The sequence below is a fragment of the Heptranchias perlo genome, chromosome 34, assembly GCF_035084215.1.
Source record: "Heptranchias perlo isolate sHepPer1 chromosome 34, sHepPer1.hap1, whole genome shotgun sequence".
NCBI lineage: Eukaryota > Metazoa > Chordata > Chondrichthyes > Hexanchiformes > Hexanchidae > Heptranchias > Heptranchias perlo.
Window position 1 is genome coordinate 15,966,138 of NC_090358.1, and position 15,044 is coordinate 15,981,181.

Here is a 15,044-nt window from a genome sequence, read left to right on the forward strand (position 1 = left end):
GAACATTCGAATGAAGAAAAAGTATCCAGATGCTCTAGTGTTTTGTTTGGGGATTGACCTAATTTATGTATTTCTCATGAATAGAAAATAAAATTGATAGGACTTTCTTATTATTTGCAAAACAAAGGTTAGCTCTAAGACTGAAAACATGAACATATAAAGAAAAGAAAAAATATATTACGTAGCACCTTTCACAACATCCCAAAGTGCTTCACAGCCAAAGAAGTACTTTTGAAATGTAGTCACTGTTGTAATGTGGGAAGCTGCAGCAGCCAATTTGCGCACAGCATGATCCCACAAACAGCAATGAGATAAATGTCCTGATAATCTGTTTTATGATATTGGTTGAGGGATAAATGTTGGCCAAGACACTGGGAGAACTCCCATGCTCTTCTTTAAATACTGACATAAGGGCCTAGAAATTGTATCACGCCTGCATTGAGGCCTGCGCATGTTGCACGTTCAAAATGAGGCAGGTGGCAGCACCATATGAAATTTGTCCGCCAACCTCATTTGGTTATTACTGGCGAGCTGTGACGCCAGTTATGGCCCCAGAGGCAGTTCAACAGTTCTGGGAAGAACCGTAAAATGAATGTGGCGCCCACGCATTTCAAGGCCAAGATCTTTTACATCCACCTGAGAGGGCACGCGGGATCTCGGTTTAACATCTTATCCAAAAGACGGCACTTCCATCGGCGCAACATTTCGTCAGTACTACACTGAAGTGGCAGCTTAGATTATGGGCTCAAGTCTCTGGAGTAAGGCTTTAAACCACGACCTTCTAACTTGGAGGTGAGAGTGCTACCACTGAGCCAAGGCTGACACCTCACAAGATCCCAGAGATCAGGAGATGGTGAGTAATTGTGGTACAGCGCGATCTGTGCTGGACTGCAACTACAGAAAGCAAAGAGAGCATTTTTGAAAAGATTGCCCTTCAGTATTTCCAGGTGGTGCCTCTTTATGTTCTTTACCACCAATAACGAAACAAGTTATGATATTCTTCATGATATTCTATCTGTGCTCGTGAAATTGCTTCACCCTGATTATGGGAGACCCGTCAGGCATTATAACTGGGATGTACAGACGTTCAAATTTGGTGGGCTCGGTACATCTATTCTCCTCCTGCTGGCAATGTCATTCTGCAGATCAGCTACTAAAGAAATCTGCTTCTCATCTGAATGAATCAGAAAGGTCTGTCTGAAGTATGCTATCACTTTCATATCAGCAGCTAGCTGGATGCAGGAGAAGCGTCAAAGTAAATAAAAGTAAAACAATGACCAAATCCCACCCGCCCAATTCTCCGAGTTAACAGCTGCATTAACTACAAACCCCATCATTCACTCGGTAGGGTTTCCGATTTGTCTTCAGTGTGCTTGACTTCATCCCCTGATTTGTTTTAAACAGGAAAAGCATTAAAGACTTTGGGTACTCACAGAATAAGACATATGAATGTGCTGCTGCTACAATGTGGATGATATCCAGTCTCTCACATGTCTATCACACTCATGATATGTTACAAGTGTGTTGTCATATGTAAACAGCTGCTCCTGAAACATGCCCCTCGGCTGTGCTACGTTTACTTTGCTGAATCTGTTTTAGTCCGAACTGGTAGAATGTTTCTGAACAGCATTTAAAAGCCAACTTTCCACTGATTTATGATTTATCACTTTTCCTTATTTGGACTTCAGTCCTAGACTGTTCTGAGATTTATATATATTAAGGTTTACATTCTGTATTTGCCATTAGGTTGGAAAACTAATCCAGGAAGCAGCTGGGAAGAGTAATCTGAAGAGAGTAACTCTGGAGCTGGGAGGAAAGAGCCCGAACATTATTTTTGCAGATGCCGATTGTAGGTTTAACTTAAAATGTTAGCTATCATATGTAACAAGGACATGCACACATACGTGTTCACACATGCACACACACACGGCAGAACTTTCAATTTTGGTGGGGTGTAAAATGGATGGTAGCGATTGATCACCGGTTATACACCCCGTCCGTTAACTTCAATGGACAGGAAAATTGGATGAGGTGTATTACAGGCAGCGGATCCGCTACCACCGTTTTACACCCCCTCCGAAGTTGAAAGTTCCGCCCACAGATATCCAATACGTGGCGAGAGTAACACAGACACCTACATAATATTTGGCTGTTGTTCAAGCTCACTGATCTGAGTGAGGTTTGAGAATTCTATGCTGTTGCACTTGCTGGAACAACATGCGACAGCAAAGGAGGCGATGAACAAGGTGACATTGCCCACCTCAGCCCACTCAAACTACATATCCTGTTGCCTTCCCAGTTGGAGAAGGATGTGTGGTAGCAAGTGTGGTGAAAGAGGAGTAAAGACAAGAACAACTGACTAGGTGAATTTATTTACTGACTAAAGTGAATTTATAATAGAAGAACTGCATTATTTCCTGCAGCTAAGCATTTAAATCTGATTTGTATTTAACAGTGAAGAGATCGCAGATCCTTTACTACTTTGGAGATTGCAGTAGTATTTTGGTATCAACCTATATATTTACCAGGGTCACAGATGTTGTTGCTGTGAATAAAAAACTGCACTGTGCTTAACATGTTTTTCTAATTCCTTATAATATTTACATTAGAAATGTGCAGTTCATCATTTTTGTAAATATTTGATGGGAAACTTTTGATATTTTGGAATTAATTGCCCAGACAGTTACTGGCATTTCCTGATAGAGAAGAGGTAATTTCTAACCTCCCATGTGCTGTGTTGTTGGCTTGTTCTTGCAGTGGACTATGCTGTGGAGCAGGCTCATCAGGGTGTGTTCTTCAACCAAGGCCAATGCTGCACAGCAGGATCACGGATCTATGTGGAGGAGCCCATCTATGATGAGTTTGTCAGGAAGAGTACAGAACGTGCACAGAGGAGAACAGTAGGAAACCCCTTTGATCCTGCCACCGAGCAGGGCCCACAAGTAAGATTTTCTCAAGCAAAACAAACAAAAAAATGGTTATGTTAACATTCGTCCACTTTTATAGTAGAGTAAATTTTGTACCATGCTGTATCTTAGTTTCTTAGCAACTCTGAACATAGCATCTGAGTTGGAGACAATAAAAAAAATGTCCATGTTGTAGCATCAAATACATAAATATACATCTGAAGGAAACAATTAAGATTAATTTTAGTAAACTGTACAGGTATTAGCATCTAATTCCAGAGGTAGAATGAATTTAGATGTTTATGTTTTTCCTGTACAATATAAGGGTTTTTTTTGTGGTACAATTTAAGCTGGGTTTTTTACAACACGATATAAGATTGGGTCTTTTTGTGGTACAATGTAAGGGTTTCTTGACATACAATGTAAGGGTTTTTTGCCATACAATGTAAGGGTTTTTTGCCATACAATATAAGGTTGGGTTTTTTGCCGTACAATGTAAGGGTTTTTTGACATACAATGTAAGGGTTTTTTGCCGTACAATGTAAAGGTTTTTTGCCATACAATGTAAGGGTTTTTTGCCGTACAATGTAAAGGTTTTTTGCCATACAATGTAAGGGTTTTTTGCCATACAATGTAAGGGTTTTTTGCCATACAATGTAAGGTTGGGTTTTTTGCCATACAATGTAAGGTTTTTTTGCCATACAATGTAAGGGTTTTTTGCCATACAATATAAGGTTGGGTTTTTTTGCCATACAATGTAAGGGTTTTTTGACATACAATGTAAGGGTTTTTTGACATACAATGTAAGGGTTTTTTGCCATACAATATAAGGTTGGGTTTTTTTGCCATACAATGTAAGGGTTTTTTGACATACAATGTAAGGGTTTTTTGACATACAATGTAAGGGTTTTTTGCCATACAATATAAGGTTGGGTTTTTTGCCATACAATGTAAGGGTTTTTTGCCATACAATGTAAGGTTGGGTTTTTTTGCCATACAATGTAAGGGTTTTTTGACATACAATGTAAGGGTTTTTTGCCATACAATGTAAAGGTTTTTTGCCGTACAATATAAGGTTGCGTTTTTTACAGTACGATATAAAGTTGGGTTTTTTACAGTACGATATAAGGTTGGGTTTTTTACTATGATGTAACATTGGGTTTTTTGCAGTACTTTGTAAGGTTGGGTTTGTTGTGATACAGTGCTACACAGTATGATCATCAGTTTGTGGTATTGGATCCCTGCTGCAATGGATTTCATTTGTTTTCAGATTGACAAACGGCAATGTGATAAAGTACTTGAACTTGTACTAAGTGGCATAGCTGAAGGAGCAAAGCTTGAATGTGGTGGCAAGACACTGGGGAAAAAAGGATTCTTCATTGAACCAACTGTATTTTCAAATGTCACGGATGACATGAGGATAGCAAAGGAAGAGGTACAGAACTCGCAATCTCCAATTAATTCCAGTATGAAGTAGTTAGATTCAACCATTCAATGAAACTCTTTGGAATGCTACATTGCTGCCTACGTTTATTTTAATTCTGAGCACTTTCATCCATTTATTTCAGATTTTTGGGCCAGTTCAACCAATTATTAAGTTTAAAACTATGGAAGAGGTAGTGGAAAGGGCCAATAATTCTCAGTTTGGCCTGGTAGCTGCAGTCTTCACCAAGGATATCGATAAAGCATTAAGCGTTTCTGCTGAAATGCAGGCTGGAACAGTCTGGTAAGAAAGAACATCTTTTAAAAACAGACCATAATGACGTGATGTTGAGACAGGACTGTCCAGGATTCCCAGGTCATTCACCTGAATTATCATTAGAGGAAAATGATCATTGATTTCAATACAAAATCAATGTCCCTTCATATCAGGCCAGCAGAACTCCACGTATGCGGATTTTTCAGTAGTTTGCTTTTGAGACTCTGAAATGTGGTGGTGTCAGACTCCCAACTTACCCTTATAGGATATATAAGGGTAAATCTTGCAAGACTATGCTCATGGCATAGAGCCTTACTCCACAGGAGCATGGACTGGAAAATGATTCTCTGATCTGCACTCCCATTGAGCATGGTTCCATGTTGGGAGTGGAGCCTTGCAAAACGTATAATTCTGACACATTAACACTTCCACATATGGTCACATGTTGTGGATTTACTACACTGTATAGACACCAAATAAAGCCCAAGAGAAATACTTAGCAGTATCAAGAGCCACATTTACAATCTCAAAACTGTACTTACCTTTGAAAGCAAAGAGAAGCAGGGCCTGGTGACTTTCTCTAAAAGTCACATTATCAATATCATGGAATCATATAATCGTGCAGCACGGAAAGGGGCCATTCGGCCCATTGTGCCTATGCCGGCTCTATGGAAGAGCCATCTAATTAATCCCATTCCTCCGTTCTTTCACCATAGCCCTGCAAATTTTTCCTTTTCAAATATACATCCAATTCCCTTTTCAAAGTTACTATTGGATCTGCTTCCAACACCTCCCAGTGCAGTCCAGATCATAACAACTCACTGCGTTAAAAAAATTCTCCTCATCTCCCTCCTGGTTGTTTTGCCAATTATCTTAAATCTGTGTCCTCTGATTACCAACTCTTCTGCCAGTGGAAACCTTTTCTCTCTCTCTACCCCATCAAAACCCCTTATTATTTTGAACACCTCTATTAAATCTCCCCATAACCATCTCTGCACTAAGGAAAACAATCCTAGCTTCTCTAGTCTCTCCACATAATTGAAGTCCCTCATCCCTGGGACTTCAATTATGTGGAGAGACTAGAGAAGCTCTCCACTCTAGTAAATCTCTCCAAGGCCTTGACATCCTTCCTAAAGTTTGGTGCCCAGAACTGGACACAATACTCCAGCTGAGGCCCATCCAGTGATTTATAAATGTTTACCATAACTTCCTTGCTTTTGTACTCTATGCCTCTGTTTATAAAGCCAAGGATTCCCGTATGCTTTTTTAACGGCCTTATAAACTTGTCCTGCCACCTTCAAAGATTTGAGTATGTGCACCCCCAGATCTCTCTGTTCCTGCACCCCCTTTAAAATTGTACCATTTAGTTTATAATGCCTCTCCTCATTCTTCCGACCAAAATGTATCACATCACACTTCTCTGTTAAATTTCATCTGCCATGTCTGCCCATTTCACCAGTCTGTCTATGTCCTCCTGAAGTTTGCTACTATCTTTCTATTGCATTGTTAATTCTACTGATACTGAGTGTGGGGAGTAAACACTGTACAGTGGACTCACGCTGTCCAAATCAGTTTGTGTGTTTCTACGTCACTCGCTGCTTATGAAACTTGCCAACCCATCTCACTCTGCAGGCTGTTGCCTTGACTGTTGCTGGCACAAAACATTGCTCAGCCTCCTGCCTCAGATGGTTTCCAGCCTGCTTCACAGGGACTGGTTTAGTGAGCTCATTCTGTTGTTAAAGTCGACCTTCTGGGAGGAAAGAATGTTTATTGAAACAAAACATATCAAAAGTCGGTCTCTGATCCCTGAGGGATATTACACATCTTGGATTCTATCTTTTGTTTTATTCAGGATTAGCAAACTTTGAGATATATAATATTATAAACAAACAGCGTCCTCTCATGAATTGGAGCACACAGTAGAGTTTCTTTGTACAATGAGGATTTTCTGTGCTTTTCAAGCTTTTCGTCTTCAGTGTTGTTGAAATGTGATTAGGTCAGTCTGTTATCTTGGGCCTTTGTTGCGAAATGAAATGTGGGGCTCCCCTGATGTCTGAATGGGCAATGCAATGTTTTGTATGGTACTGAAGCATACAGACTAGGTTCAATTGCCAATCTGCTGAATTAGTTGATCTCAGCCAGGGCAGTGGTAGAGGAACTACAATTGGCTTCAGTTTCCCTTAAATGGGGCTGGGGCAGGGGAGGGAAGGGATGTCAACCAAGGTGCCCGCATTTGATTATTGTCCACTGACAGAAAGTGCCCACGACTATGGACAGGAGCGGGTGATATTCCTCCGCTCCATTTCAATGGTCAGGTAGCCTGCCCAGACCCAATGGGGTAGAAATGGAAAAACTGAAATTAACGATATACACAATGGCTGTTAGAGCTAAAATTTTAAAAGTGGAAGTCAATTTGAACCTGCTTTTTTTGGAGTTCAAAATTTAATGCCAGGACTGCAAATAAATGTACGTATTAATGCTTTAACACGCACACAAAAACACATTGCATCACTCACATGCACACCCACAAACAGAGTCCCCCCCTACTCAATTAGGCGGTTGATTTGTAAAGCAATTGGGATTGCACGCCAAAGTGCTTTTTCTCCAACATATTGTTGGTGGTCATCCTGGGTCAAATATATTTATATCTGTGCTTTTTCACAGTTACTAATTTTGTACATATATGTATGCATTTTCCATAAGAACACGCACAGTACATTGGTGCAATCGCAGAATCTGGATCTGTATTAACTCGACCTTCTGAGCTTTAACGAGGTGAAATCTTCTCATAATGGCAACCTTTTTTTGCTGAGGTGGGAGGAAAAGGTCAGGTATCACTTTTATTATGACTCCATCATCTGTAAGTGATATGACAATGGATTTTAATGCAATTCATGTAGTCACATCATGTGCTTGTAAACAAAGAAAAGTTTGTGAAAGACATTTTCATGAAGATAGTGCCCCTTTAAAATTGATCACATACTAAAATACTTAGGGACGATTGTGTGTGTGTGTGTGTGTGTATATGTATCATTTTATACACATAAAGTTACTTTAGAAGCATGTTTAGTTGGGCCGATTACATCAAACTACAAACTCGCTAAAAGTATGCTCCAAATTGACTTGTATTTTAGAAATCCTGGCTTGGTACCAGGGAATTTCAAGCAACAGGAATTACTCCAAGAACTGAATCGTTTGCACAAATTTAATTACTGAAACCGGACAACTTTTCATTAAGATATTGGAAGAGGACAAAAATATGACATCATTTAAGTTTTGAGTTGCTATCCATCCGGACTTGCTCGAGCTTATTCTGTTTGGTCTTATTAGGTGGTGTGTTCTTCCCCCCCCTTTTCCATTTGACAAATTTCCAGATTTCGCTTGTCTGTAACAATTAAATTCATTGTCATGTGCCGTGTATCAAACCCTCTTGAGGATTATTGCTGTTACAAATCATCCTTATTTTTTTCCAGCATTCATGCTTGTGGACTTTGTAGTTGAAAAGATTTCTTTAAACAGTAATTGAATTCAAATTAAATTCATTCTTCCTTTATTGCAGGATTAATTGTTACAATGCCTTAAATGTCCAGAGTCCCTTTGGAGGATTTAAAATGTCTGGCAATGGTAGAGAAATGTAAGTAGTTTTATAGACCCAGGTTTCAAAACATTTGAGTATCTCACCAAATCTAAGTGTGCTGTTGTATTTCGGCAGGCACATCTTCTGTTAAGCATAGAAATTAAACTTTGGAAAAAACTTAAACTACACACAATTTACAAATAGTGTTAAAGAAACACCTTTCCTGATAGCGACAATTATGTGTTACCTTAGTCAATTGTGTAATGCGAATGTGTTTTCTCCAGGGGAGAATACGGACTGAAGGAATATACTGAAATCAAAACTGTGACCGTCAGAATTCAACAGAAGAATTCTTAAGAACGCTGTGAGACTGACACTTTGTACATGGACACAGTGAATCCTCTCACTTATCAGCAGGACAAACGTGCACAACACTGGTTGTGCAGCATATGGTTGAAGCTTTATCTTATAAAATGTAAAAAAATATACTAGTAAATGTATATGTACCACAAATACTGTGTATTTGAAGAAATACAATAATCTCAGCAAATTCCCCGAGTGCATTCATTACATGGTTGCTCTTCGAAATCATTTTTAGCCTTGTGTAATCTGTAAACTATGGAGACTTAATATACCGTGGAAACTCAATGGTGTCACTGGAACTGAAAGCCAAATTCTTATTTTCTCTGTCGCTACTAACAATTCAAGAACAGCCACATAACCTAAACGTCAATTGTTTAAAATCAACATGTCTTCTGCACTCGGGTGGGTTGTCTGTGGGCGGTGCTGAGCAGAGGCAAGTGAAGGAGGAAAAATTAAAGGGTGAGTCCAAACTGACACCCTTGTCCTTCCTCTTCTTTAAGAGTGACACAGAAGAAACATGAGCCCAGGCCTACACACTTTCTTAGAAGGGGAAGAAAATAAATCAAAATTATGCAAGCAAATTACATGATGTGGAATGTTCTCTGGGTGGGTGGTAGTTCTATTGGTAACCCCCAGTATAAATATTTAGGTATCTACTCTATGGTTTGTTGGCAGTACACTGGTCATTTCTCACAGCCACTGCCAGCAATATAAAGAGTACAGAGAGCTGAGAGTCTGCTCGAGCAGTAAGTTGAGGCTGGGAATTCAACTTTTAAAATATACATCTTTATACACACACCGCTAATACAATTTTAACATACATCTGTCAACCTTTGCCACTATGGACAGGGGGCCTCGAAATTCCTGGAGCCAGGGAGGGAAGGGAGTGTTACACAGTGGACTGTCACCAGAGCGGAGAGGCAGAATTTGGGGCAGAACCTGGGCCAGCCATGGTTCTGCTCCTTTTTGGCCCTGTCACAAATCAGGGGGAGATCCAACATAAGATTTACCTCATTTCTGACCTTAGCATTGCTAGGCACCAGGAATGCCTGTGAGTCCCTGGGGTCCAGCATTGTTCAGTGCCTGGAAAGGAGTTTGAAATTTTAACATTCAGTCATTCAATGCAATTGTTGATCGGAGAGCAATTGATTGGATTATCTATACTGGCAGAAGAGGACAGCCATGTTTCAAAATATATTTTTAATATAGTTCTCCAGCCTTGCTGATGCTGTGGAAAAATGCTGTGGCGAAATTCCTCCCCTCCCCTACCCAGTCAGGTGAGCACCTCAGATGTGCCAGAAACAATGTGGACACCTGCTCAAAATATGCAAAGGAACCTGGTCCCAGGATTTGCACTGGGGGTCAGGGACACCGGCAGTAAGCAGGTAAAAGTTCTGCTCCCTGCAACACCCAGCCCCCACCCGACCCCACCCATCCACCCCAAGCCTCCCCAGGAATTTCAGGGCCAGGATCCAGCTGTGTCTGATAGCAGACGTACCATGTTAGACTATCCAGCACCTTTTGCAGTACGCTTCCAGCCTGGGTAGAAGGAACCGGGTAAAATCTGAAATCGGCGGTAGTAATTAGCACTAGGTTAAAAACATCTTAAAAATCTGTCCGTACTCCATCCAGTGAGGGTGATTTTCTCTCTTCACCATGTGTAGTGAATTCAGAACCAAACGCTGAAGGGTTTCCTCTGCTTGTTACTTCTAGCAAAGTGTATTCTTTTTGAACGCATTTAAGATTTTTCCTGGAATACCAACAAGAATTGCATTTGTTTACAATGTCCCAGTGAGTACAGCAAACACCCCACAAATTACCCAAACAAAACCAGGCCCATATCTCACAGTGACATTGATTTCGTGCAAAATTATTTGGCAAATCTTTTCTCTCAATTATTTCCAAAAACATGATGCAGGTGGGTAAATTGCATTGAACAACCTTTCCACATCACTTGGCTATTAACAGCACTTCAGTGAAAATGGCACACAGCTCTTCCTGGGCTACTCCCTTGCCAAAGGAAACAAGATTTGCTAAACATTGTTTTATGAAGACAGTACCCTTATAAATGTGCCAGGTTCTCTTTCTACGTTATCAGGGATATTGTCAAGTTGGTGATTACGTGTTAACCATGTGGATCCCACTTTACACTATTAACTGTTGAGTATTATCAATGTATGGAATAACTCTTGGGCCTTGGCTATCTTTGGAAGCTCAATGCCATTGAATGATGTATCCTGGACAAAGTGCTGTAACACAGTCACCTGACACTGCATCGGACATTAGGCATCAATTTAATCATTTGGAATATTTTGGCCACTATTTAGTGGTTTTAATGCAAGTATTGTAAACCCTTCCTATTAATCATTACGATTCTTAACAACTCAGATGAAGACATAGCAACCAAGTAAGAGGCAATCTGCAGCACATATCAGAGAAACAAAGCCTTTTTAATCAGCCGCAAAATCTGAAATGATAGGATCTGTTGGCTATAAAATCAAAGAATGTATGATATGAAATGAGAAGATACCAAAGTAATTAGAAACATGTTTCAACTCTGAATATTTAGTCTAGAAATTACTATTGGTGATATTAGCAGACTAATAATTAACATGTTCATAAGACATTGCTTTGTCCAGTATTTTAACATGACTTTAATCCATTTAAAATAAACAGGTATACGCCTCTGTTAAAGTAATAGGCAGGGGAATTCCCTACAAGTTCGTTAAGCATTCATCCGTTAATATCACAAACAGTCATTTCAAGGCTTATGTATGTTTTTAATATTTTGTTATTACACAAATTACAGTGATAAAAGCTAATCCTTTATTATTATATTTTATTTCATGCTTTTCACTCCACTCATGAAATCTGACATTAATTTGATGAACTTTCACCATTCCTGCTGTCTTTCAGTTTCTGTTTTAAGTCACCTATGGTTGATGTCACAAAAAAGCAATAATGTATAAATCCTTGCATTTTTATACACTGATTGAATGACTGCAGATTTCTTCTTGTTAAATGTATTGCAGTTTTGAAATCATGTATATACAATTATGTACTATGAAGATATAAAGATATTTTCTATACGTTTTTCATTAAAGAAACAAGATACATTTGGTATCGGAGTGTTAAAATTATGTGAAAACAATTTGACTAAAAATCTGCTGATGTTTTAGAACAGAATTTCAGCTGTGATGTGTTGGTTGTGACTAGGCCAGTATAAACAAAGTCCCCATCTGGGGATCTATTCACTGGTGTCTGGTCAAAACTCTATCCCATAATCCAAACACTATATATTACGAGAAGATAACACTCCTGAATCCAGTGACGAACATCTTACACTTCACTATTTACCTGTCTGAAACAGAACTTTATAGTCAGAGCCCCACTCATCTCTCCTCCCTCGATACAGACAAAAGTGGAATGACTGCACTTACTTCTGGCAACTGTGCACCTGAATACCTGCCTCTCAGTGTTTAGCCCTGAAACCCCTGCCACTTGTTAAGTTCCCACAGGCAATTTATGATTAAATTGCCACATGGGATCCTTCCCTGCAACTAAATATTATCAATAATTTTTATTGTAATTATATGAAAATCCATTAACTCATCAGCATTTTAAGTGCTGTCACGCTAAAGTAAAAGTGCAAATAATGTAAGTTTTAAAAAATTGCGTAAATATTTGGTTATAAGAATATACCCAGAAATAGAACTGAACATTTTGGCAATTTATCTTACAGCAAATAAAGGTTTTGGTTTGTCAAAAGGTCTGTGATCAGTCAACATTATTGTTAATGAGACCTGAAATAGATAACATTTGAACTTGTCCCATCTGAATGTGTCACCACATCTGCGGCTCTCAGCGGTACATCACAGCAATGACAACCTACATGTATATGTGCTGTTAGCTAAGCAAGGCCCACTGATCCTGCAAAGTAATTACAAATGAGGGAGGTCATTCAGCCCATTTTAATTCATCTATCCAGAGAGTTCCTAAAGTCCCCCATTGCAGCATCTAATTTGTTCTTAAATGCTGCTAGAGCTTTTGCCTCCACCACTCTATCGGGAAGTTTATTCCAAACATCGATCACTCTGTGACGAATGCTCTGAAATTAATCCTAAAATTACCGTTTACTAGTTTGGACCTGTGTCCCCTTCTTCTACTGTCACAATTTAATGTAATATTCTGAGTTTACTTTGTCCATTTCCTTAACAATCTTATATACCCCTATGATCACCTCTCAAATACCTTTTTAGGATGAAAAGTCCAGGTCTTTCCAGTCTTTCTTCATAACTTAGACTCCTGGGACTGAGGGTCAGCCCTGTGGCTCTTTTCTGCACTGCCTCCAATATTTGAATGTCTCCCTTGTTTCTTGGTGACCAGAACTGGACACAGTATTCAAGGTGGGATCTGACCAGAGCATTATAAAATTTGATTACTACCTCCTCTGACTTGTATTCTATTGTTTTGTCCATATAGATCATCATTCTATTGGTTTTGTTGATTGGTGCTCTGCATTGGTGGGACATGTTCAGTGTTGAGTCTACTAAAATTCCTGGGTCTCTTTCAGCTTCTTCCTTAGCTATTTCAACACAGTCATGGAGTATGTATGTCACCTATTTTTCCTTCCTGTGTGCAGCACATATCTGGATTAAATTTTATTTGCCATCATTCTGCCCACTTATATGTTTGTCCAACTCATTCTGTAATTTCTGAGCTGCTGCACTTCTTAGCTTGGTGCCATCTGCAAACTTGACCACTTTGCCACCTTGATCACTAAAACAGATTATCTGGCCATTATCAAATTGTTGTTTGTGGGACCTTGCTGTGCGCGAATTGGCTGCCGTGTTTCCCACCTTACAACAGTGACTACACTTCAAAAATACTTCATTAGCTGTAAAGCGCTTTGGGACGTCCTGAGGTCATGAAAAGCATTATATAAATGCAAGTCTTTCTATCTTTGCATTGAGCTTCTGAATCCAGGCCATTTATGTAAATTAGAAATAGCAGTGATCCCAGCCCCGAGCCCTGAGGCGGCCCATTACCTGCACTCTTAGAGCTGGGAAATGGAGAAAGAAAGCCAACAGATCAGGGGGATTGAACTGGAGGACAGAGATGGAATCAACAGATTGTGCGAAGAGAACTGGGAGATAGGAACAGAGCCAACAAATCATAGGGATAGAAAAAAGAGAAAAGGACATTTTTTTCAGCATGAAGAGAAACAGTAAACAGAATCTACACAGCTTTACGATGGATTGATGCAAGTCTAACTTGCACCAAGCTACTTTTATACACGCCACTAACAATTAACAGTGTCCACAAAATGTACCTGTTGAAACACTCACATTTAAGTTCAAACAAACAAATACAGTATTTCAATGATAATATATTCCACATGCATAATTTTCCTTTATCATGTTTTTGAAAAATATCCAGCAAGACTGACTCCTTGCACATCTGATACGGTACATTTCAAATTATTCTTCTGTGATATTTACTGCTGATATAGAAGTAATCAGTAATATATAATTAGAAACTTTAATCTTTGACCCGCCACATTCTCTGAACATTTCTTTCTTATTCCTCTCAAGCTTCAAGTGCACTAGCCTACCCACCACACCTCCTCCCTAAGGATCACAGTCTTGAACTCTAGCTCATTCTTTCCCAGGATCTAAAAAATCTTTACCTCTTTCAATCTTTCTTTGAATAACCCAGGACTAGCGTCACCTAACCACTATTTCTCAATTAATCTTGTCCTCTCTTCTACCCCTGGTGGTGTCTTCAGCTGTAGGCCCAGGTTTCTCAGTTTAAAAAACAAATCATTACAATGTACAAAACCTGATTTGGTCTTTAGACTCCCCGGAGTAATTGGAGAATGATGAGAAATGTAATGTTTTGCAAAGTTTCTGGGATTTGTACTCAGTTTCCACAAAGGGAAACCTAGAGACGGTGTAAGGAGCCAAGCTGTAATAGCCTAATGTTGATTTGGTTGTAAGTAAATGTTTTTGTGGCAAGTTCATTTCTTAAGTGATTAGTGTGTGCTGTCAAAGGCACTTGTATTTATCATGATTTGTATCTACTGGTTAAATCTTCTGCACAGTTTTATATTTTGTTCTGAAAACGAATGTTTTACATTGTTCAAACTCAAATATTCTCTATGGACACATTTAAATGATTAAAACATTTTTTGATGAATGTAGTACGGCTTCCAAAACATAACCTTTGACATAACCATCGTGGGAGCACCCTCATCACAAGGACAGCAGCGGTTCAAGGAGAAGGCCCACCACCTTCTCAGAGTAACTTGGGATGAGCAATAAATGCGGCCTTGCGAGTGTCGCCCACATCCTGAAAACATGGGGTGTTCAAGCATCAAACTCCCATCGAACTCAAATATAGTTTAAAAAGAATTAGGAGTCACAATTATATCCTTTTGTTATGTTATGCTCATTCTTGTGAATTTTTGAATATTTTCTAAATCAGTGAGGGCTGATGA

At 39.3% G+C, this 15,044-nt stretch overlaps 1 protein-coding gene across 1 annotated transcript in view; it reads left to right on the top strand.

The window, feature by feature from the left end:
- Window positions 1-14,747, top strand: part of aldh1a2 (aldehyde dehydrogenase 1 family, member A2) — a 75,867-nt gene extending 61,120 nt beyond the window's left edge. The window contains exons 8-13 of the mRNA XM_067971508.1: window positions 1,747-1,849; window positions 2,758-2,942; window positions 4,177-4,341; window positions 4,475-4,632; window positions 8,165-8,239; window positions 8,467-14,747. Coding sequence (XP_067827609.1) covers window positions 1,747-1,849; window positions 2,758-2,942; window positions 4,177-4,341; window positions 4,475-4,632; window positions 8,165-8,239; window positions 8,467-8,539 — 759 coding nt within the window. The 3' untranslated portion in view covers window positions 8,540-14,747. The remainder of the gene's footprint in view (window positions 1-1,746; window positions 1,850-2,757; window positions 2,943-4,176; window positions 4,342-4,474; window positions 4,633-8,164; window positions 8,240-8,466) is intronic.
- Window positions 14,748-15,044: the final 297 nt, after the last annotated feature.